The sequence below is a fragment of the Lethenteron reissneri genome, chromosome 15 (genome assembly GCF_015708825.2).
Source record: "Lethenteron reissneri isolate LAM-NWPU_2019-01 chromosome 15, ASM1570882v1, whole genome shotgun sequence".
Taxonomy (NCBI): Eukaryota; Metazoa; Chordata; class Hyperoartia; order Petromyzontiformes; family Petromyzontidae; genus Lethenteron; species Lethenteron reissneri.
Genome location: NC_083793.1, coordinates 12,907,878 through 12,932,684, shown reverse-complemented (window position 1 = coordinate 12,932,684; position 24,807 = coordinate 12,907,878). Strand labels below are relative to the sequence as shown.

At 59.6% G+C, this 24,807-nt stretch overlaps 1 protein-coding gene across 1 annotated transcript; it reads right to left on the bottom strand.

Annotated features, from left to right (window-relative positions):
* Positions 1–6,636: 6,636 nt before the first annotated feature.
* On the bottom strand, positions 6,637–23,380 carry LOC133342733 (prickle planar cell polarity protein 3-like). The gene is made up of 6 exons (XM_061552076.1): positions 22,540–23,380; positions 15,093–15,206; positions 14,424–14,561; positions 13,769–13,972; positions 12,244–12,430; positions 6,637–10,189 (listed from the first exon to the last, which is right to left on the bottom strand). The coding sequence occupies exons 1-6, from the start codon at positions 22,738–22,740 to the stop codon at positions 8,673–8,675; spliced, it is 2,361 nt and encodes a 786-aa protein (XP_061408060.1). The 5' UTR covers positions 22,741–23,380; the 3' UTR covers positions 6,637–8,672.
* Positions 23,381–24,807: the final 1,427 nt, after the last annotated feature.

Below are 24,807 nucleotides of genomic sequence, written 5' to 3'. Positions count from 1 at the left end.
AAAGGGGGAGTGGGGGCGGGGCCGTGGTGCCACACCCCTCCCACTCACAACCCCCCCCCACTCACAACCCCCCCCACCCCCCTACTCACAACCCCCCCCACCCACACCCCCCACTCACAACCCCCCCCACCCCCTACTCACAACCCCCCCCACCCACACCCCCCACTCACAACCCCCCCCACCCCCCCACTCACAACCCCCCCCACCCACACCCCCCACTCACAACCCCCCCACTCACAACCCCCCCCACCCCCCTACTCACAACCCCCCCCACCCACACCCCCCACTCACAACCCCCCCCACCCCCCCACTCACAACCCCCCCCACCCACACCCCCCACTCACAACCCCCCCCACTCACAACCCCCCCCCCACTCACACCACCCCCCACCCACAACCACCCCACTCACAACCCCCCCCCACAACCACACCCCCCCACCCACACCCCCCCCCCCACTCACAACCACCCCCCACTCACAACCCCCCCCCACTCACAACCACCCCCCACCCACAACCACCCCACTCACAACCCCCCCCACAATCACACCCCCCCCACCCACACCCCCCCCCCCCCACTCACAACCACCCCCCACTCACAACCACCCACAACCACCCCCACTCACACCCCCCCCCCCACAACCACACCCCCCCCCACCCACACCCCCCCCCCCCCACTCACAACCACCCCCCACTCACAACCACCCCCCACTCACAACCACCCCCCACTCACAAACCCCCCCCACTCACAACCACCCCCCACTCACAACCCCCCCCCCCACTCACAACCACCCCACTCACAACCACCCCCCACTCACAACCACCCCCCACTCACAACCACCCCCCACTCACAACCCACCCCCCACTCACAACCCCCCCCCACTCACACCACCCCACTCACAACCCCCCCCCCCCCCACTCACACCACCCCCCACTCACAACCACCCCCCCACTCACAACCCCCCCCACTCACAACCCCCCACCACAACCCCCCCCACTCACAACCCCCCCCCACTCACAACCCCCCCCCCCACTCACACCCCCCCCCCCCCCACTCACACCCCCCCCCACTCACAACCCCCCCCCCACTCACAACCACCCCCCACTCACAACCACCCCCACTCACAACCCCCCCCCCCCCACTCACAACCCCCCCCCACTCACAACCCCCCCCCACTCACAACCCCCCCCCCCACTCACAACCCCCCCCACTCACAACCCCCCCCCACTCACAACCCCCCCCCCCCCCACTCACAACCACCCCCACTCACAACCCCCCCCACCCACAACCACCCCCACTCACAACCCCCCCACTCACAACCACCCCCCACTCACAACCCCCCCCACCCACAACCACCCCCACTCACAACCCCCCCCCCACTCACACCACCCCACTCACAACCACCCCCCACTCACACCACCCCCACCACACCCCCCCCACTCAAACCACCCCCACTCACAACCACCCCCACTCACACCCCCCCCCCACCCACAACCACAACCACCCCCACTCACAACCCCCCCACTCACAACCACCCCCACTCACAACCCCCCCCCACCCACAACCACAACCACCCCCACTCACAACCACCCCCACTCACAACCCCCCCCCACCCACAACCACAACCACCCCCACTCACAACCCCCCCCCACTCACAACCACCCCCCACTCACAACCCCCCCCCACCCACAACCACAACCACCCCCCACTCACAACCACCCCCCACTCACAACCCCCCCCCACTCACAACCCCCCCCCACTCACAACCCCCCCCCACTCACAACCACCCCCCACTCACAACCACCCCCCACTCACAACCCCCCCCCCCACCCACAACCACAACCACCCCCACTCACAACCACCCCCACTCACAACCCCCCCCCACCCACAACCACAACCACCCCCACTCACAACCCCCCCCACTCACAACCACCCCCACTCACAACCCCCCCCCACCCACAACCACAACCACCCCCACTCACAACCACCCCCACTCACAACCCCCCCCCCACCCACAACCACAACCACCCCCACTCACAACCCCCCCCCACTCACAACCCCCCCCCCCACTCACAACCACCCCCACTCACAACCACCCCCACTCACAACCCCCCCCCCCACCCACAACCACCCCCCACTCACAACCCCCCACCACTCACAACCACCCCCACTCACAACCCCTCCACCCACAACAACATCAACAACCACCATTCGCCACTAAGTGGCGGTGACGTCACCACGACGCTTGTGCCAGGTCATGTGCACCTTGAGGCCACGTGAAGTGTCGAACGCCCACTGGCAGGAGGTCACGGGGCAGACCCAGGTGCCACGGGTCGACTGACTGAGATGACCGAGATGACTGGCTGATGCACCACCTGTGCCCCCTACTGTGCCAACTTGCTGTGCTTTAGCCACCCGGCGCTCCGCTCGTTGTTGTGAGCGTCGCTCCTCCGCCTTCAGTTGTTGTTGGAGGGCGACTGCCTCCAACTGCCCAGTAGCGTCCTTCACGAGCCTCCTCCACAGAGGCCCATCTTGACACCGCTGGTACCAGTCATCGGCAAGTCCACTCGGCTCCACGTCCTCCTGTACCACATCACTCCATCTCTTCTCTAGCCCGTGCCGCGCCCGTCTAGCCCCCTCGATCCGGCCGAACAAAAGCTGTTTGGGCATGCGGTGGCTGGGCATGCGGGCTACGTGACCCAGCCAACGCAGCCTTGCCTGCCGGAGGAGCTCACCGATGGGACTTTGCCCAGATCTTTCAAGGATTTGTGAGCTCCTCACACAATCCAGCCTGGTATCGTAGGCAGGCCAGCCTAAATGTTTCCCCCCCACCCAGAACGCCCCCATCCAAAACCACCCCCCACCCACAACCCCCCCCCACAACCCCCTCCACACTTGCCCTCCCCCACGACCCCCCACAAAACAAAGACAACGATCCCTCGTATAAATCTTAATTTAGGGGCCGTCCTTAAATGACGTCACGCACCTAGGGGGGGGGGGGGGTCAGAAATTTGTGACGATATGTGACGAGGGGGGGGTTTGAGAAATGTGACGTCACACCAAAATGCGCAACTTTAAATAAATATGGAATTGTTATAACAACACTCCTACAACATCAGAGTGCAGCGCCACATTAAATACGCACTACAATGACTATAGTTTAAAGCGATTTGAAGCGTGTTTTATTTTCAAAATGGAAATATGGTTGGGGGGGTACAGAGCTTTGTGACGTCATATTTGAGGAGGGGGGGGTCTGACTTTTTGTGACGCCGTGGGGAGGGGGGGGTCAAAAATCGTCCAAAATCGCGTGACGTCATTTATGAACGGCCCCTTAAAACTTATGAATATGAATCCCCCGTATAGCCTCGACGTACTGTCAGGGCACTTGCTGATAGCGATCAGCACCTGCTGAAGGCCGGCACGGTAGTGAGGGGGTGGGGTGGCCAGCACCACCACGCTCGGCCGCCTTTGTCTCCCCAGTGGCGATGCTTGCGCACATAGCACCAGGTACTCATTTGAGGCTGAGTCGACTTAGGGGAGGCCTAGAACCAGTTGATATATTCTTCCAAAGATGTTGGCCGTGAGCGGGGATCGAACTGGGATGACAGCGCAGCTGCGGTAGGCGCCATCCATGGAGTAGGTACGCAAAGTCTGTCAAAACTTGACCCTCCCCCCCTCCCTGTAAGCACGCGGAATTTTACACCCCCCCCCCCCCACGCGTACGTACGCCTGACGCACCCCCCCCCCCCGAATCCTATAGAACGGCCGATATTTAATCCACGCAGAAACGAACAAGGATGAATACTATTAACGTGTTTAAGCAAACACAGAGTCCACCGCCCGACTATCTAACTCAGTGGAAGGCCAATGTCGACAAACTAGTATCGAGGCTTCACCCCCCGCCCCCTGTGCGTACATTGTCAGTAGACCCCCATACGCAAGCGAACGCATTTGGGTTCACCCCCCCCCGCTCCCCCATCCATGCGTACGCACTGAATGGATGGCCCCCCTACCGCTCCCTCCTCCACCCACCTCGCCCGGCTCCTCTCAGTGGCTCCCCCTGCCAGACACCACCTCCATGAGCGCTCACGGGGCTCCACCTGGAATCCTCTTGCTCCACCCACACCAGCCTAGATATCACTGCCTTCACCTGGCTCCACCTGGCTCCACCCACATCAGCCTGGATATCACTGCCTTCACCTGGCTCCACCTGGCTCCACCCACATCAGCCTGGATATCACTGCCTTCACCTGGCTCCACTGGCTCCACCCACATCAGCCTGGATATCACTGCCTTCACCTGGCTCCACCTGGCTCCACCCACACCAGCCTGGATATCACTGCCTTCACCTGGCTCCACCTGGCTCCACCCACACCAGCCTGGATATCACTGCTTTCACCTGGCTCCAGCTGGCTCCACCCACACCAGCCTGGACATCACTGCCTTCACCTGGCTCCACCCACACCAGCCTGGATATCACTGCCTTCACCTGGCTCCACCCACACCAGCCTGGACATCACTGCCTTCACCTGGCTCCACCCACACCAGCCTGGATATCACTGCCTTCACCTGGCTCCACCCACATCAGCCTGGATATCACTGCCTTCACCTGGCTCCACCCACATCAGCCTGGATATCACTGCCTTCACCTGGCTCCACCCACATCAGCCTGGACATCACTGCCTTCACCTGGCTCCACCCACATCAGCCTGGATATCACTGCCTTCACCTGGCTCCACCCACATCAGCCTGGATATCACTGCCTTCACCTGGCTCCACCTGGCTCCACCCACATCAGCCTGGATATCACTGCCTTCACCTGGCTCCACCCACACCAGCCTGGATATCACTGCCTTCACCTGGCTCCAGCTGGCTCCACCCACACCAGCCTGGACATCACTGCCTTCACCTGGCTCCACCCACACCAGCCTGGATATCACTGCCTTCACCTGGCTCCACCCACACCAGCCTGGACATCACTGCCTTCACCTGGCTCCACCTGACTCCACCCACATCAGCCTGGATATCACTGCCTTCACCTGGCTCCACCTGGCTCCACCCACATCAGCCTGGATATCACTGCCTTCACCTGGCTCCACCCACACCAGCCTGGATATCACTGCCTTCACCTGGCTCCACCCACATCAGCCTGGATATCACTGCCTTCACCTGGCTCCACCTGGCTCCACCCACACCAGCCTGGACATCACTGCCTTCACCTGGCTCCACCCACACCAGCCTGGACATCACTGCCTTCACCTGGCTCCACCCACACCAGCCTGGACATCACTGCCTTCACCTGGCTCCACCTGGCTCCACCCACATCAGCCTGGATATCACTGCCTTCACCTGGCTCCACCTGGCTCCACCCACACCAGCCTGGATATCACTGCCTTCACCTGGCTCCACCCACATCAGCCTAGATATCACTGCCTTCACCTGGCTCCACCCACAGCAGTCTGGATATCACTGCCTTCACCTGGCTCCACCTGGCTCCATCTGCATCCCCATGGCTCCACCTGGTTCCCTCTGCCTTCCATCACTGATAACAAACCCCTCTGCCAGGGACTTTGTAACTTTGCCAAAATCATAATAGACCTGTGCCCGCCATCGGAATGTGGAATTTCCACCACCGTCTCGGTGCTGTTAACGATCAAAGGTGTCACGTCCAATGGCAGCGCTATCACGCAGACTGATGATCCGCAGTGAGAGTGAAGCTGGCTCACAGTGGTGAGGTAGAGTCGGGGGCTACGCTGTGCCAGCGGTCAGGGTATGATGGCCGAGACTGATGTCGCGGTGGCGAGGAGATGTCAACTACCTCGCCTGCTGGTGTACAGGAGGCCGTGGGTTCGATCCCGACCCTGGCGCCTGCTGCTGTCTATTTGGAGTTCGTCTGTCTCTCTCCCGTGGTTGTGTGGATTTGTCTCCGGGTCCTCCGGTTTCCCCCTCTACATTGAGAATCAACGTCACGCGTTTATAGTATTTGGCTGCTCTACATTCTCCACGTGGTGATAAGCCAATTCATTGAGCTTTCAATTGTGGTCGCCAGGTCGCTTCTAAAAAACAACAGCTACATAGCCCAGTTCGGGCCTTACCTGGGAAAACTAAATAAAAAAAATTTGTTTAGTTTAATAGTTTAACGCCGGAGCAGCAACCACAGGAGGGAATTGCCGACAGAGATGGTAGCAAGCTCGAGAGAGCATCCATGCGGGTGCCACGTGGATCGTGACATCGTAGCGACGGCTTGGGGAGGCCTTCATCCAGCGGTGGATTGATCACGGTTGATGGCGATGCTGTCGATGGTTTCATGCGCGTCCTTCGAATTCGTCGTGATTTAGCGGAGCTCTACTGCGCGACTAACCTCGCGAACCCAGATTCGATTCCCAACAACACCGGTGACGATTATCTGAACCGGTCCTGGGCCTCCCCTAGGTCGACTCGGCCTCAAATGAGTAGCTGGTGCGATGTGTAAATATCGCCACGATGGAGACAAAGGCGGCCGGGCGTGGTGTTGGCCACCCATTCCCTCGTGTGCAGTGCCGGCCTTCATAGGAGCTACTCGCTAACAGCACTTGCCCCAACAGTCTGTTAGGGCTACACGGGGGATCTTTGTCTGCAAGTGACGCGACACACAGTGACTCCGCTGCACAGTCTCCATTTATTCACAAAGCCGGACAGCGCGCGTCGTACGCGCAGGCAGCACGTGGCAGTGGACACCCCACGTGACAGTGGACACCCAGGGTCTGTCCCACGTGGTAGTGGACACCCAGGGTCTGTCCCACGTGGTAGTGGACACCCAGGGTCTGTCCCACGTGGTAGTGGACACCCCACGTGGTAGTGGACACCCCACGTGGTAGTGGACACCGAGGGTCTGTCCCACGTGACAGTGGACACCCCACGTGGTAGTGGACACCCTAGGTTGTGCCCCCACCACCCCGTACTCCGCTCCTCCTCACGCGCGTCGCAGTTCCGCATGCTCTGCAGTCTCATAAAGCCTGGCCATAGGATTAGAGAAAAAAATGCAGAGGGTACAATCCGATCGGAGTATTGTAGATCGGTGTAGCGCCCAACGAGTGACCTTCGCCGATTATTATCCTGACCCCATGCCAGCCCCCGCGGGTGTTCTGGCGAATACCGAGAGAGAAGTGAAGCCCCTGGGGTCACAACCCACCGCTCGGTACGCGTTTCCATGGCCACCACCCGGCTCCCGTTTAAAGACGAACAGTCCCGCCGCGTGCTGCACTCGCCTGACGATCGCTCAACGCGCCGCGCGATCAGCGACTCGGGTGTTGAATCGGCACCACTGCCCCGCGTGGCCTTCATAGACTGCTGGCGCCAGTGCTGTTAGCGAGCGCGTACCAAGGCCTGCGCGGGTTACGAGGCGCTGGTGCGGCTACTGATTTAAGGTAGACGGGGCACGGCCAGGAATCCGATTCGCGAAGCTATCGCTCGTCCCTCTCGTCTCGGCAGACCGGCGCCTCCGCACTCGCTTGCGGCTGTGAGAGAGCGGCGTTTAATCTGAGATTTGCACGTAACAGCAATTCGGCGCGAAACGCAAACACGGCACAACGTCTCATATCCGTCCATCGCACGTCCGGACTCGGGCAATCGAGCCGCCCACGCACAGCGCAGCATGCGTGCGTGACGAGGCCGGCACTTCCCGCAGACGTTCGCACATCAGACCTTTTCACAAATCCTCCTGTACCCCTGGATACTCGATGGACACATGCAGCGCACCTGCCCGCCCAAGCGCGACGTCGTCCACGGTGCAGTCGCGTGCCCGGCGTACGCGCGATGTAGCCGCTGCCACCACGCCAAACGCACGCACGCCTCGACACGCGCCGGGGGGGCACACCGCGCTCGAGCGTGAGCGCGTCCATGAGCGTGAGCGCGTGCATGAGCATGTGAGTGCATGAGCGAGTGCATGAGCGTGTGCATGAGCATGAGCGTGTGCATGAGCGTGAGCATGAGCGTGTGCATGAGCGTGAGCGCGTGCATGAGCGTGAGCATGAGCGCGTGCATGAGCGTGTGCGTGAGCGTGTGCGTGAGCGTGTGAGTGCGTGCGTTAGCGTGAGCCTGTGCATGAGCGTGTGCGTGAGCGTGTGCATGAGCGTGTGCGTGAGCATGCGTGCGTGCGAGTGCGTGAGTGCGCACGAGGTTCGACGCGCGGAGCCGCTACGCCCGCCACTTGCTGCCAAAATTATATATATATTTCACTACGCGACTAAAAAGAGTGACCCGCGGTTAATAACAAAATACCGCACGATCTACGAGTGTATAAAAAAACAACACAAAGGCCACAGTATATAAACGCGACGCATACAAAAAAAAGGCCAACGAGAGAAATGCGGTCGTTCAATTTCAGGCATCGTGTCAAAAATAAATACTTTTTTTGTCCACAACAACAAATGCTTTTGCATTGTAAATATATATGGATATATGTATAAAACTACGTCGCTAAAGCCACGTTCTAGTCTTGCATAAGGAAAACGTCCGCAGTGGAGGCAAAAGGCACCCGGCTGCAGCAAAGTCAGGATTGAGCGACATGGAGCTGGGATTGGGAATGTGACAGCAGATTTGGGAATGTGGGAGCTGGTTTTGGGAACGTGGGAGCTGGGTTTTGGAACGTGGGAGCTGGGTTTTGGAACGTGGGACATACATCAGGGAATATCCGCTCAGGCCATCACGCAGCCCTTGCTGCTCGTTCCATCTCCGCGTCGGCGGTTCTTGCCCCTGCGGCTAGGAGTCGGAGCGGCGAGCGGTGACGACGACGGCGCAGGGGCGGCGGCGGCGGCCTGCGCCGCGCCGCCCACCACCTCGTCGTGCGTGACGTAGCGCAAGCGCGGGACGCGCGTTCCGGGAATCGGCTCCCCGAGGAAGTAGCCCTCCTCCTCCTCGTCGGACGAGGAGGAGGTGGTGGAGGTGGATGAGTCCGTGTCAGAGGAGGCGTGGTCACAGCCCGTCTCTCCTCGCTCGCAGCCGAGGCGCCGGCGGTGGTCGTGACGGTGTCTGCGCTGGCGGCTGTAGCGATGGTGTCGGCCGTGACGGCGGCGGTGGCGGTCGTCGCTGTTGTCGCCGCCGGTGCCGCCGGAGTGACAACAACCGCCGCCGCCGTCCGCGGCGTCGTCGGCTCGCGCGGCTCCGCCCGACGGAGGCTCCGACCCCCGGGCGGGCTCGGCTCCGCCGCGATCCACGCTCGGCGCCGGAGCCGGTGCCGGCACGACTCCGCGCGGCAGGGAGCACGAGCGCCGCAGCGGTTCGGCATTGGCCGGGCCCTGCCGGGGAGGCCGGACAAGAGGCTCGGCTCCACGTGGCTCCGCTCGCCCGTTCCACCGGTGCTGGCGGGAGTCGCAGCTGTGCGCGCGACGGAGGGCGGCGCCGCTCCCCCGCCGCTCCTCCCTCTCCGGTTCGTCGCCCGCCAACTTCACCTCCCGACTGCGCTGCCGACCGCGGTCCCGCCCATCCTCGCCCGTTTCCGCCGGCGCCTCCATTTCCTCGCTCCAAGCGGACTCCGCCGGGCCCTCACCGCGACCGTCGTCGTCGTCACGACCGGGCGAAGCGGTCCCGCCGGCCGTGGCGGGCACTGGCGAGCTCGTCACCGTGATCTGCCCGCCGGCGGCGCCGACACTGGCGGCGCCGCCGGGGGGCGCGGCGAACATCCCGGGCTGCGACGGGCCCGACGTGTCGCTGTCGGAGAGCTCCAGCGAGGGCCGGCTCCAGTCCGCGTGCGCCGCGCCGCCCGTGGGGGGCGGCCTTTTCGGCGGCCCCGCGGCCCGGCGGCGCCTCTCCGGGGAGGGGGTGCGCGCGCCCAGGCAGGCGCCCCGATGGCGCGGGGCGCCGCCCGGCGGCCCCGGGCCGAGATCCGACACGGGCGGCGGCGCGGACCGGCCGGCCTGGGCGCCGCCCCTCGCCCTCCTACCCCGCCGGGCCGAGCCCCGCAGGCCCTGGAGCGGGAGGGGCGGCACCACGGCGGCGGCCGAGGAGTCCGACTCGGTGTCGCCGGGCGCCGGCGCCGGCGGGGCCCCCGGGGCCGCATTGGCCGCCCGGCTGCAGGCCTTGGAGCAGAAGATGGCGCCCTGGCGTGGCAGGAAGGGGGCGCCCAGCAGCGGCGCGTGGCAGCGTGCGCAGCTGAAGCACTCGGCGCGCGCGTGCCAGTGCTGCCCGTCGTGCGTCATCTGGCCCTCGTCGGCTCCTGTGGACGGCGCACGCACACACACACATACACGCACACATACACGCACACACACATACACGCACACACGCACACACACACGCAGACGTACACACGCACACTCAACCGTGCGCGTGTACACACAAGGGACACAAAACAAAGACCTCCCCGAATAGCCTAAACAGTGTTTGAACAAGTGCTGTTAACGAGCACCTATGAAGGCCGGCATGGCACAAGAGCCTTTGTCTTCCTAGTGGCGATGTTTACACATTGCACCAGGTACTCATTTGAGGCTGAGTCGACCTTGGGGAGGCCCAGGATAATCGTCACTGGTGTCGACCGTGAGCGGGAATCAAACTCGGACTACCGCGTTCGTAGCGCAGCGCGCTAACCGCTACACCACCACTCCTCAAACACACCCAAGGAACACACACGCCCGCACCGCGCACGCGCAACACGTGTACCCGTCTGCACATTGGCCTTGGCCATCAGTTATCCACTGCTGGATGAACAGCTTCGGACTTCGATGAACGTTACTTATACCCCGTGCGAACGAGCAAACCCGCCAGCGACGGCGCCTGCCCCCCACCCTCGCTCCCCCCCCACCCTCGCTCCCCCCCCCCTCTCTTCCCTGAGCGGGGGCGGCGCTGGGCGCACAGAGAACCCCATCGCTCATTGGCACCACGACAAAGTCAATTTAACGCAAGTGCACCTACATGTGTAAAGCGCTTGCGGGCGCCGCTCGCCCGGCGACTGCGCTGGCGACGTACGCCATACGTCACCGCCGCCCCGGTGTTCGGCGCTCCCCGGTTTCGTTTCGCCGCCGGCGCGCGTTGCCGTCTCGTTTTCTCCGAGCGCCATTTGTCACCGGGGGGCGGGGGGTGCGGTGGGGGGGGGTCGCCAAATTTTCCTCCCGGCGACGCACAGCTCACCGTGGAAAAATATTTAAATCACTCCCCGATTTGAACGCGGACCACGCGACCCTCCGGGGTCGTCAAGCGACGCAGAATCCATTGTGAACTCGGCGACCCCCCCCCCTCCGTGCGAGTAAAAAGCCCCTGCGGAAGTGGGTGTCACAGAGCTACCTCTGAGATCCACTGGAGCGCCACGGTGGCGAGATGTTAACTACCTCGCCTGGTATACAAGAGGTCCCAACCCTGACGCCTGCTGCTGTATATGTGGAGTTTGCGTGTCTCTCTCGCTCTCTCCCCGTCGTCACGCTCATCCCCGTCACGCTCATTCCCGACACGTTCATCGTCGGTGCGCTCATCCCCGGCACTGGCCATCGGCGCGGTGATTACACGCGGGATTAGACGGTGTTTACTCTGCATCACGTTCGTTAAATAAGAGCTAGGTTTCTAATCGCACGCGATATTACAACTTAATCTCCAGAAATTATATTCGGCGAATAATTTATAAAGTCAACAATAACGAAGCGCGGCCCCAGCGGGCCCCCCTCTCCTCACACGGAGATGCAGATGCCGTGTGATGTCAGAGACCGTTGGGAGACGTCTCACGAATGTCAAACGCCACGCAACTTTAATTCAAACATCGCTTTGGAAATGCACGAGAATACGTCGTGTTTAAGGGTAATCTATACACCCAAGGGGGCCTTTGTCACGTGATGTCATGTACAGCCCTTGATCGATGCATTGTTTGGAACTGGACAATGCATGTTGGTGAGGGGGGGGGGTCCAGAACCGATTTGGATATCACGACACCACCCATGTTAGCTGGTAGGGTTCATAGCCCAATGTGCTAACCACTGCGCCACCACTCCGGCCGAAAATTTGTTTTATTTCAGCGGAAGCCGAGCAGGAATCGAACCTAGGTCGCCAGGTTTGCAGCGCAGCGAGCTAACCGCTACACTCTCCACCACCACTACCAACACCACCAACCCTCCTCAACCACCACCACCGACGCCACCACCATCACCCCTACACTTCAGCCAGCGGGCATCTCCGCTATCCTATTCGGCGTGGCGGTCGTTTGGCCGCGTGCGTGGGCACGTGCGTGCGTGGGCACGTGCGTGCGTGGGCACGTGCGTGCGTGGGCACGTGCGGACGGGCGCCTACCGATCTGGGAGCCGCACGCGTCGCAGTAGACCGAGTAGAGCGCCTGGTGGCACGCGACGCAGTGGGGGCGGCCGTCGCGCATCAGGTAGCGCGCGCCGGCCAGCGCCGCCTCGCACTCGAAGCAGCAGAAGTGGTCGCGGTGCCAGCAGCGGCCCTCGGCCTGCACGCACTCCTCCTGGAAGATCAGCTGCGCGGACACAGACACGCAGGGTCGCCCCGCGGAGCCTCGAGCGCGCGGAGACAACAGGCACGGCACTCCGCGTATGAACATTAACGCACGGGCCCCCCCGCGGAGCCTCGACGGACAATCGGGGCGAATGCCGGCAGCGAGCACCGATTAAGGCCGGCACGGCGCACGAGCAGGGGTGGTGCTGATCGTGCCGGTCTTAGTAGGTGGTCGCCCCAACAGCCCGTCAGAGCAGTGGTTGTCAACCTTGTCTGGCCACTACTCTAAACCCCCCCTTGTTACATTTTGTTTCAACCGAGTACCCGCACCCCCCCTCCCGCACCCCCTCTTGCCTGACCCAACGTGGTTCTGAGAAATAAATGCATGAATCACGAACATCGATATTTTTTTACCAATTGTCCATTTTGTGAGGATAAGTAACTGCAAGCGAATAATACACTAACAACATTCAACGGACGGTTGAAAGGTCTTTTCATCCACGCGGATTGAAATCGTGTCGTGGATTATTCCGCATCGGACATGGTGAGACAGGCGACGGTTCACCAACGCGACATCGTTTCACGCGTTTACGATGTCGCCCCACGTACGCGCACCCCCCCCCCCCCCGGGGGACATTGCCACGTAACCCCTGCCCCCCCCGGGCCAGGGGGTCCACGTACCCCCTCCCGGTGGGGTGCGAGGGTGGAGGGGTGCGAGGGTGGAGGGGTGGAGGGGTGCGAGGGTGGAGGGGTGCGTGGGTGGAGGGGTGTGGGGGGTGGAGGGTGGTGGGTGGAGGGGTGTGTGGGTGGAAGGGTGGGTGGGGTGGAGGGTTGTGGGGGTGGAGGGGTGGAGGGTGCGAGGGTGAGGGGGTGTGGTCGGTGAGGTGGTGGGGGTGGAGGGGTGTGGGGGTGGAGGGGTTGTGGTGAGGGTTGGGAGGTGAAGGGGTGTGGGGTGGAGGGGTGTGTTGGGTGGAGGGGTGGGGTGGGTGGAGGGGTGTGTGGGGTGAAGGGGTTGTGTGGGTGGAAGGGTGTGTGGTGTGGAGGGTTGTGGGGTGGAAGGGGTGTAGGGGTGCGAGGGTGGAGGTGTGTGGGGCGAGGGTGCGAGGTGGTGGAGGGGTGGACGGGGTGCGAGGGTGGAGGGGTGCGTGGGTGGAGGGGTGTGGGGTGGAGGGGTGTGGGGGTGGAGGGGTGTGTGGGTGGAGGGGTGTGTGGGTGGAGGGATGTGTGGGTGGAGGGGTGTGGGGTGGAGGGGTGTGGGGGTGGAGGGGTGTGTGGGTGGAGGGGTGTGTGGGTGGAGGGGTGTGGGGGTGGAGGGGAGCGTCGTCTTCGCGCGCCGCCGGTGCCCTCGCCGTGGCCGCACCTCGTCGCAGGCGGCGCAGCGTGGCTTGCTGCGCTCGGCGTGGTGCCGGCCGCAGTAGACGGCGCCGTCGGCGTAGAAGTAGACGAGGTCCACGAGCAGCTCGCGGCAGGCGGCGCAGGCGAAGCAGCCGGGGTGCCAGCTGGCCGCGGGGCCGGCGCGCGCCGCACACACGGCCAGGGAGCCGGGCCCCACCGTGCCTCCGCACTGCACGGACACGCGGCGGTGGGCGGGGGGGGGGGCAGGGTGACGAACGCAGACGCGGTGGGGGGGGCGGGGGTTGGTGGCACGCGCAGCACGGGCGGCCAAACACGCTGGAGCCGCGTTGGCGCTCGCGCTCTACGCGCACGTCGCCGCCGACCCCTCGACCCCTAAAAACAAACCCGTGACCTCGAAACGACCTCGAGCCCTCAACCCCACGATCGCCAAAGCACGCGCACGGCAATCACGCTCCCTCTCCGACCAGGGGTTCACCCCGGCGGGTGCCGTCCGGGTCGGCGGGCTGGCACACCGCACCCGGCGGGCTGGAACACCGCACCCGGCGGGCTACTCGCGGCGGCCGCGGCCTAGGCCGGGGCCTCCGAACCTCTGAGCCCCCCCCGAACCCGACCCCCCCCCCCCCGACCCCAGATCCCGGTTATCCGGCGGAAGGCCTCACCTGGCGGCACACGGAGCCGGCTCCGGTGGGTGGGACCACTCGCACCGCGCCGCGCCCCAGCGCCTCCCTTTGCCGCGCTGCGGTGAAGGAGCGCAGCGCTCGCTCGCCGGCGGCGTCCAGCGACGAGCAGTAGCGCGGCTGCGGACGCGACGACAACGATGACGACGATGACAACAATAACAACGATGATAACGACGATGACAACAACGTCGACAACGATGATAACGACGACAACGAGTATTTGGCCGCTGTAAATTTCCACGCGATGATATGGCCACTTCGTTAAGCTATCATTTGAGATGGCCAGCTCGCTTCTGAAAAGGAGCTACATAGCTCAGTGGGGCCTTGCCTAGTAAAATAAAAAAAGTTTTAGTAACTAGCTCAACAGAGATTGCGGGCGAGCGAGCAGGCGGGCGAGCGGACAAGTGGGGCGGTCACTTCGTGAGCAGGTGAGCGGGCGGGCGGGTGAGCGGGCGGGCGGGTGAGCGGGCGGGCGGGCGAGCGGGCGAGCGGGCGGGCGGGCGAGCGGGTGGGCGGGTGGGCGGGTGAGCAGGTGAGCGGGTGGGCGGGTGAGCAGGTGAGTGGGTGGGCGGGTGAGCAGGTGAGCGGGTGAGCGGTTGGGTGGGCGGGCGGGTGAGCGGGTGAGCGGGCAGGCGAGCGAGCGGTCACCTCGTGGTCGTGTGGCGGGAGCTGGCGCAGCAGCTGGCGCACGCGGTGACGCTCGCCGACGCTGCTCACCAGCGGCACGCGGTCCTCGGGGAGTGCGCGAAAATAGCGCTGCACCTACGGGATGCGGGGAGACGCGGGGAGACACGGAGAGACACAGGGGAGAAGCGGGGAGATGCAGAGAGATGCGGGGAGATGCGGGGAGATGCGGGGAGATGCGAAAAGACATGTGAAGACACACGGGAGACACGGGAGACGTGGGGAGACACGGGGAAATACAGGCGGGGACACGGCGGGGGGGGGGGGGGGGGAACACAGTGAGACACAGGGAGACACAGGGAGACACAGGGAAAGACACGGCAGAGACAGGGCAGAGACACGGGAGATCAAACCAGGCTATCAAGTGCATTGCCTATCCTGTCTTCTCCAGAGTAGCTGTCCTCATCTGGCAACAACAACTAAACTCCTTCCCACATCTCTCCCTCGACGTGCGGGTGGTGTTCTTCGCGTAGAGAACGCTTTGCTTTGTACGAGGAGGAGGGGCAGGGGGGGGGCAGATACGGGGAAGGGGGGGGGGGCGCGGCTCCGTTATTTCTATCAATGGAACAGAACGAACGCACGCGCGCAACGGCGCTATTAGCCGGGGCGGCCCGCCGGAACCGAACCTCTAGAGCGGCGGCAGCGCGTCGGCGCTCGCTCGTCAAGGCCACCGGTGAGCGCTGATTCACCGGCGCTCGTTTAACCAGGCGGGGGGCGGGGGGGTGCGGCGGCAGGGGGCGAGTAGGGGGGGGGGCCCATTGAGATTCATGATCTCCTTTTCAGGAGCAACCGTGCGTCACCATGGCTACGCAGAGCCCGCCGATTTAATTTCATTCAAACTTTGCAAAACGGAGCAATAATTGCGATGGGACGGCAAGTGATTGCACAGCATGAGTGTGTGTGCACGTGCTGTGTGTGTGTGTACGTGGTGTGTGTGTGTGTGTACGTGGTGTGTGTGTGTGCACGTGCTGTGTGTGTGTGTGTACGTGCTGTGTGTGTGTGTGTGTACGTGGTGTGTGTGTGTGCACGTGCTGTGTGTGTGCGTGTGTGTACGTGGTGTGTGTGCACGTGCTGTGTGTGTGTGTGCGTGGTGTGTGTGTGTACATGGTGTGTGTGCACGTGTTGTGTGTGTGTGTACGTGTGTGTGTGTGCACGTGGTGTGTGTGTGTATGGGGTGTGTGCGTACGTGCTGTGTGTGTGTGTGTACGTGGTGTGTGTACGTGGTGTGTGTGTGCAGTGGTGTGTGTGTGTACGTGGTGTGTGTGCGTACGTGCTGTGTGTGTGTGTAGTGGTGTGTGTGTGTGTGTGTACGTGGTGTGGTGTGGTACATGGTGGGTGTGTGTGTGTGTACGTGGTGTTGTGGTGTGTGTACGTGGTGTGTGTACGTGGTGTGTGTGTGTACGTGGTGTGTGTGTAGTGTGTGTGTGTGTATTTACGTGGTGTGTGTGTACGTGCTGTGTGTGTGTACGTGCTGTGTGTGTGTACGTGCTGTGTGTGTGTGTGTATTTCTGTGGTGTGTGTCCGTGCTGTGTGTGTACGTGGTGTGTGTGTGTATTTCTGTGGTGTGTGTGCACGTCGTGTGTGTGTGTATTACGTGTGTGTGTACGTGGTGTGTATATATTTACGCGGTGTGTGTGTGTACGTGCTGTGTGTGTGTGTATTTCTGTGGTGTGTGTGTACGTGGTGTGTGTACGTGGTATGTGTATGTATTTACATGTGTGTGTATTTACATGTGTGTGTGTACGTGGTGTGTGTGTGTATTTACGTTGTGTGTGTGTGTATTTCTGTGGTGTGTGTGTGCACGTGGTGTGTGTGCACGTGGTGTGTGTGCACGTGGTGTGTGTGTGCACGTGGTGTGTGTGTATTTCTGTGGTGTGTGTACGTGGTGTGTGTGTACGTGGTGTGTGTGTATTTACGTAGAGTGTGTGTATTTACGTGGTGTGTGTGTATGTGGTGTGTGTGTATTTACGTGCTGTGTGTGTGTGTATTTACGTGCTGTGTGTGTGTGTATTTACGTGGTGTGTGTGTACGTGCTGTGTGTGTGTACGTGGTGTGTGTGTGTGTGTACGTGGTGTACGTGGTGTGTGTACGTGGTGTGTGTAAGTGGTGTGTGTGTGTACGTGGTGTGTGTGCGTGTACGTGGTGTGTGTGCGTGTACGTGGTGTGTGTGCGTGTACGTGGTGTGTGTGCGTGTGTACGCGGTGTGTGTGTATTTACGTGGTATGTGTGTGTACGTGTGTGTATTTATGTGGTATGTGTGTGTGTACATGCTGTGCGTGTGTGTACGTGCTGTGTGTGTGTACGTGTTGTGTGTGTGTGTACATGCTGTGTGTGTGTGTATTTACATGCTGTGTGTGTGTACATGCTGTGTGTGTGTATGTGCTGTGTGTGTGTACGTGCTGTGTGTGTACGTGCTGTGTGTGTGTACGTGCTGTGTGTGTGTACGTGCTGTGTGTGTGTACATGCTGTGTGTGTGTGTACGTGCTGTGTGTGTGTGTGTGTGTACGTGCTGTGTGTGTGTATTTACGTGGTGTGTGTGTGTACATGCTGTGTGTGTGTACATGCTGTGTGTGTGTGTGTGTACGTGCTGTGTGTGTGTACGTGCTGTGTGTGTGTATGTACATGCTGTGTGTGTGTACGTGCTGTGTGTGTGTACGTGCTGTGTGTGTGTACGTGCTGTGTGTGTGTGTGTACGTGCTGTGTGTGTGTGTACGTGCTGTGTGTGTGTGTGTACATGCTGTGTGTGTGTATGTGCTGTGTGTGTACGTGCTGTGTGTGTGTGTACGTGGTGTGTGTACGTGGTGTGTGTGTGTACGTGGTGTGTGTGTGTGTACGTGGTGTGTGTGTATTTACGTGGTGTGTGTGTACGTGCTGTGTGTGTGTACGTGCTGTGTGTGTGTATTTCTGTGGTGTGTGTCCGTGCTGTGTGTGTACGTGGTGTGTGTGTGTATTTCTGTGGTGTGTGTGCACGTGGTGTGTGTGTGTATTTACGTGTGTGTGTACGTGGTGTGTATATATTTACGCGGTGTGTGTGTGTACGTGCTGTGTGTGTGTGTATTTCTGTGGTGTGTGTGTACGTGGTGTGTGTACGTGGTATGTGTATGTATTTACATGTGTGTGTATTTACATGTGTGTGTGTACGTGGTGTGTGTGTGTATTTACGTTGTGTGTGTGTGTATTTCTGTGGTGTGTGTGTGCACGTGGTGTGTGTGCACGTGGTGTGTGTGTGCACGTGGTGTGTGTGTATTTCTGTGGTGTGTGTACGTGGTGTGTGTGTACGTGGTGTGTGTATTTACGTAGTGTGTGTGTATTTACGTGGTGTGTGTGTATGTGGTGTGTGTGTATTTACGTGCTGTGTGTGTGTGTATTTACGTGCTGTGTGTGTGTGTATTTACGTGGTGTGTGTGTACGTGCTGTGTGTGTGTGTACGTGGTGTGTGTGTGTGTACGTGGTGTACGTGGTGTGTGTACGTGGTGTGTGTACGTGGTGTGTGTGCGTGTACGTGGTGTGTGTGCGTGTACGTGGTGTGTGTGCGTGTACGTGGTGTGTGTGAGTGTGTACGCGGTGTGTGTGTATTTACGTGGTATGTGTGTGTACGTGTGTGTATTTATGTGGTATGTGTGTGTGTACATGCTGTGCGTGTGTGTGTACGTGCTGTGTGTGTGTACGTGTTGTGTGTGTGTGTGTATGTACATGCTGTGTGTGTGTATTTACATGCTGTGTGTGTGTACATGCTGTGTGTGTGTATGTGCTGTGTGTGTGTACGTGCTGTGTGTGTACGTGCTGTGTGTGTGTACGTGCTGTGTGTGTGTACGTGCTGTGTGTGTGTACATGCTGTGTGTGTGTGTACGTGCTGTGTGTGTGTATGTGTACGTGCTGTGTGTGTGTATTTACGTGGTGTGTGTGTGTGTACATGCTGTGTGTGTGTACATGCTGTGTGTGTGTGTACGTGCTGTGTGTGTGTACGTGCTGTGTGTGTGTATGTACATGCTGTGTGTGTGTACGTGCTGTGTGTGTGTACGTGATGTGTGTGTGTACGTGCTGTGTGTGTGTGTGTACGTGCTGTGTGTGTGTGTGTACGTGCTGTGTGTGTGTGTGTACATCTGTGTGTGTGTGTATGTGCTGTGTGTGTACGTGCTGTGTGTGTGTGTACGTGCTGTGTGTGTGTGTACGTGCTGTGTGTGTGTACGTGCTGTGTGTGTGTACGTGCTGTGTGTGTGTGTACATGCTGTGTGTGTGTGTACATGCTGTCTGTGTGTATATGCTGTGTATGTGTGTGTACATGCTGTGTGTGTGTATTTACGTGCTGTGTGTGTGTGTACATGCTGTGTGTGTGTGTACGTGCTGTGTGTGTGTACATGCTGTGTGTGTGTGTACGTGCTGTGTGTGTGTGTGTACGTGCTGTGTGTGTATGTGCTGTGTGTGTGTGCTGTGGGTGTGTACGTGCTGTGTGTGTACGTGCTGTGTGTGTGTACGTGCTGTGTGTGTGTATGTGCTGTGTGTGTACATGCTGTGTGTGTGTGTATTTACGTGCTGTGTGTGTACATGCTGTGTGTGTGTATTTACGTGCTGTGTGTGTGTATGTACATGCTGTGTGTGTGTGTGTGTACGTGCTGTGTGTGTGTGTACGTGCTGTGTGTGTGTGTATTTACATGGTGTGTGTGCGCAGATGGGGATCGGTAGTGTAGCGGTTAGCGCGCTGCGCTATCAACCTAGCGACCCGATTCGATTCCCACTCACTGCCAATACCAGTGATGACTATCTGAACCAGTCTTGGGCCTCCCCTCGGTCGACTCAGCCTCAAAAATTGGTGCGATGTGTAAACATCGCTACTCGGGAGACAAAGGCGGCCAGGCACGGTGCAGGCCACCTACTCCCTCGTATACCATGCCGGACTTCATAGGTGCTACTCGCTAACAGCACTTGTCTTTGAAGGCTATATAGGGGATCTTGGCATTTGTCTTTTTGTGTGTGTGCCAGGCACGCTGAGGAGAGGCTTGCGGAGCCCCAATGCGGTTTCAGGAAAGAGCGGTCCTGCACAGATGCCATATTTTCTGTCCGTCTGCTACAGCAGAGGTGTAGGGAATTCCAACAAGACCAACATCTCTGCTTTATTGACCTGGTCAAGGCCTATGATACCATCAGTAGGCATGGGCTCTGGGTTGTTCTTCGTGCTTTCGGAGTCTCTGACCCTCTGCTCATGATCATTAAGGACCTACATGATGGTGAGCGGGCCCGGGTAAAACTACATGGCCGGGAGTCGGAGGCATTCCCTGTACACCTTGGGGTGCGACAGGGATGTCCTCTGACTCCCACATTATTTAACATCTATTTTGACCACGTAGTTCGTGAAGCCTTCAATAGCTGTACTGGATGAATTTCCATTTGGTTCAGATATAATGGGAGGCTGATGGATGCCTAGGTGCGGTCAATGGATGGCTCCCTATTGCTCAACCACGTTATGTATGCCGATGATCTGGTAATTCATGCTCTCTCAGAGGAGGAGTTGGAGGCGCTGCTGCTGAACCTGGAGCTTGCCACCAAGAGGTGGGGCCTTATCATCAGCCCCACCAAAACTAAGCACCTGCCTGGGTATTTTGTGCCATCGGACATTCCACCCCCACAACTCCCAATTAGTGGTAGGGCAGTTGTGGAAAGAGTGGAGAGTTTCCCATACCTTGGCAGTGTGCTCATGACTGACTCCGATTTAACAGCAGAGGTCTCACTCCGAATTAGTCGAGCGGCATTATCTTTTCATCGGTTGCGTAATGCTGTGTGGAAGCTACCTGGTCTAGCACTCCGCACGAATTTTCAGGTCTTCTCGGCCATGGTCATTCCCTCCCTTCTCTACGCTTGCGAAACGTGGATCCCCCCTAATGGAACATCTTTACCGGTTAGAAACATTTAGGCTGGCCTGCCTACGATCCATCCTGGGTTTAACCAGGCTGGATTGTGTGAGGAGCTCACAAATCCTTGAAAGATGTGGACAAAGTCCCTTCGATGAACTCCTCCGCCAGGCAAGGCTGCGTTGGCTGGGTCATGTAGCCTGCATGCCCAGCCACCGCATGCCTAAACAGCTTTTGTTCGTCGGATCGAGGGGGCTAAACGGGTGCGGCACAGGCTAGAGAAGAGATGGAGTGATGTCGTACAGGAAGACGTGGAGCTGAGTGGACTTGCCGATGACTGGTACCAGCGGTGTCAAGATCGGCCGCTGTGGAGGAGGCTCGTGAAGGACGCTACTGGGCAGTTGGAGGCGGTCGCCCTCCAACAACAACGGAGGGCGGAGGAGCAATGCTCACAACAATGAGCGGAGCGCCGGGTGGCTAAAGCACAGCAAGTTGGCACAGTAGGGAGCACAGGTGGTGCATCACCCAGTCATCTCGGTCATCTCAGTCAGTCGACCCGTGGCACCTGGGTCTGACCCGTGACCTCCTGCCAGCGGGCGTTCGACACTTCACGTGGCCTCAAGGAGCACATAGCCTGGCACAAGCGTCGTGGTGACGTCACCGCCACTTAGTGGCGAATGGCGGTTGTTGTTGTCTGTGTGCGTGCGTGCCTGTGTGCGTGCGTGTCTGTGTGCGTGCGTGTCTGTGTGCGTGCGTGCCTGTGTGCGTGCGTGCCTGTGTGCGTGCGTGCCTGTGTGCGTGCGTGCCTGTGTGCGTGCGTGTCTGTGTGCGTGCGTGCCTGTGTGCGTGTGCGTGTCTGTGTGAGTGCGTGTCTGTGTGTGTGCGTGCCTGTCTGTGTGCGTGCGTGTCTGTGTGCGTGTCTGTGTGCGTGTCTGTGTGTGTGTGTGCGTGTCTGTGTGTCTGTGTGTGTCTGTGTGCATGCGTGCGTCTCCATGTGCGTGCGTGTCCGTGTGCGTGCGTGTCTGTGTGTGTGCGTGTCTGTGTGCGTGTTTGTGTGTGTGCGTGTCTGTGTGCGTGTCTGTGTGTGTGTGTGTGTGTGCGTGTCTGTGTGCGTGCGTGTCTGTGTGTCTGTGTGTGTCTGTGTGCATGCGTGCGTCTCCATGTGCGTGCGTGTCTGTGTGCATGCGTGTCTGTGTGCGTGCCTGTGTGTGTGTGCGTGTCTGTGTGCATGTCTGTGTGTGTGCGTGTCTGTGTGCGTGTCTGTGTGCGTGCGTCTCCATGTGCGTGTCTGTGTGCGTGTCTGTGTGTGTGCGTGTCTGTGTGCGTGTCTGTGTGTGTGCGTGTCTGTGCGCGTGTCTGTGTGCGTGCGTCTCCATGTGCGTGTCTGTGTGCATGTCTGTGTGTGTGTGCATGCGTCTCCATGTGCGTGTCTGTGTGCGTGTCTGTGTGTGTGCGTGTCTGTGTGCGTGCGTGTCTGTGTGCGTGTCTGTGTGTGTGCGTGTGTGTGTGTGCGTGTCTGTGTGCGTGTCTGTGTGCGTCTCCATGTGCGTGCGTGTCCGCCCCACCTGCTCGGGGGTGAGGCCGGGCGGCGCCCACACCAGCTCCTCAAGTGCACACCCCGAGTCATCGTCAGAGCCGCCCCCCCCTCTCTCCGTCTCCCCGGCAACTGTCACCATGGCGACGGCGTGCTCCTCGCGCGCACACCGGCAGTGAACGCACACCTTCCTGTGAACGCACACACCCGCACAGAGACAAAGATCCGTCATATACCCTCGATAGACTTGTGGGGGCAAGTCCTGTTAGCGAGTAGCACCTATGAAGGCCGGCACGGCACACGAGGTGGTGGGTGGTCAGCACCGTGCCCGGCCACCTTTGTCTCCCCAGTGGCGATGTTCACAAACCCCACCAGGTACTCATTTGAGGCCGAGTTGACCTCGGGGAGGCCCAGGACGAGTTCAGATATTCGTCACTGAATTTGAGTCGCCAGGTTTTTGGAGCGCAGTGCGCTAACCACTGCGCCACCGCTCCCCGCACACACACACACCCGTGTCTGTGAACCCACACACATATGCGCGTGCACCTCTTTGATAACGCAAGCAGAAACACTTCTGTAGATAACAATGAGCCACCCGCGGCGATTCGATCGCCAAACAGGTACCACTCTTCCTTGGTGGGCGTCTCATTCGCATCGCCCCCCACCCCTCCTCATCATCCGTCTCCGCGTGGCTCCACAGCACCGCCCGCGCCGGAGTCACCGATGCTCCCGCCCGTTCGATCACCGGTTCGTACCGGTCACCTCTTCGTACCGGTTCGTGCCGGTTACCGACTCGTCGTGGCGAGCGTAGTGGCGCCCCCTCTGGTTGCGGCAGGGGTCAGGTGACCCCATCGCACGGGGCATACGAAGCGAGACGGTGAATTCTGGCGCAGCGCGTGGGAATCAGGATTGAGCACGATGGAGGGGGACCGGTGCAGTCACGCACGCACGCACGCGCGCTCGTACATACACACACACGCACGCTCGTGCATACACACACACGCACGCTCGTGCATACACACACACGCACGCTCGTGCATACACACACACACACGCGCGCGCATAGACACACACGCGCGCGCTCGTGCATACACACGCACACACACGCGCATAGACACACACACACGTGCATAGACACACACGCACGCGCATAGACACACACGCATGCGCATAGACACACACGCACGCGCGCGGACGCACCCTCGTACTCGAGCCATCGCCAGTAATTCAACGTTCCGTGGGACGGCCGCCGTTCACTTCCACGCAAAGTGCGACTCACTTTATCGACCACGCAGGGATGATGGGCCGAGTCAATCCCGCCAAGCACAAGCAGGAGTTGAACTCGCGACCTAGATCACGGCTGATGACAATGATGATGCAAGCTGTCTACGTGGCTCGCACCAACATCAGACCTGTGAAGTGCGTCCTGCTATGATGATGCCGAGGTCTGACCATGTCGCTACAGGAGTCGGCTCGCATCCATGCGAAGCGCAAACTCCAGGCTCACGGGATTCCCTCGTTATTCACCAACTCGCTGTCTGGGAATCACATCTGGAACGCTACACGATGAGAGACAGAGAGAGAGGAGACGAGAGAGAAAGCGACGAGAGATAAAGTGATGAGAGACAAATAGACGAGAAAGATAGAGAGAGAGGACTTCTCTAAGCACCTGCAGACGTTGCGTGTGTACAATATTGGTAGAGCCAACGTCACTATCCGTGACATTTGCTCTTCACGAGCGTTCTCCGGAGCGTATCCTTCACCGTGTATAACGAGGCAATGCTGGACTTTCAATTTCAGTTTAACACGCAGCAGCAGGCTTTCGTCACCAATATTATCCATAAGAGGTTTTTTGCGTTAGATCTCGTAAATATGAATGTGTTCTTCACCTGAGGAGGGCTGCTTGCATTGTGGCCGAAACGTCATGAGAATTGTATTTTATTATGTTTTATTTTTATTATTTTATTATTTCCCTTCTACGTGACTTTATGAATGTGTCGTTAAACCCGCCACCAGCCCGACACAGTCAATTAGTAAGGTTTGTCACGTAACCAAAACGTGCCAATTCGCTACTAGTACAGCACACAGCGGTTGTGTGTTGAAGACTACAGGGGACTCCTCTACTTACCAACGAGTTAGGTTCCATATGTCTGTTCGTAAGTCCAACTTTACTCCTGTCGATTCCAAACGTGTTGTACGGCATGTACACTAAACACGGGGAATGGATTTAAAAGTTGTATAATCTACTGTAGATGTAGATGCCACTGGTTCTTCACGTTCTGCAGATGTAGATGCCACT

What these genes read in the sequence shown, in the direction of transcription:
- LOC133342733 (XM_061552076.1), bottom strand. Translation starts at nt 22,740, where the DNA reads ATGACGGATCTTTGTCTCTGTGCGGGTGTGTGCGTTCACAGGAAGGTG. An exon ending in CCGGCCTCACCCCCGAGCAG is followed by an intron (nt 15,207 to 22,539) that starts GTGGGGCGGACA and finishes CGCATCCCGTAG; the next exon opens with GTGCAGCGCTATTTTCGCGC. An exon ending in GCTGCGCCGCCTGCGACGAG is followed by an intron (nt 12,431 to 13,768) that starts GTGCGGCCACGG and finishes GTGTCCGCGCAG; the next exon opens with CTGATCTTCCAGGAGGAGTG.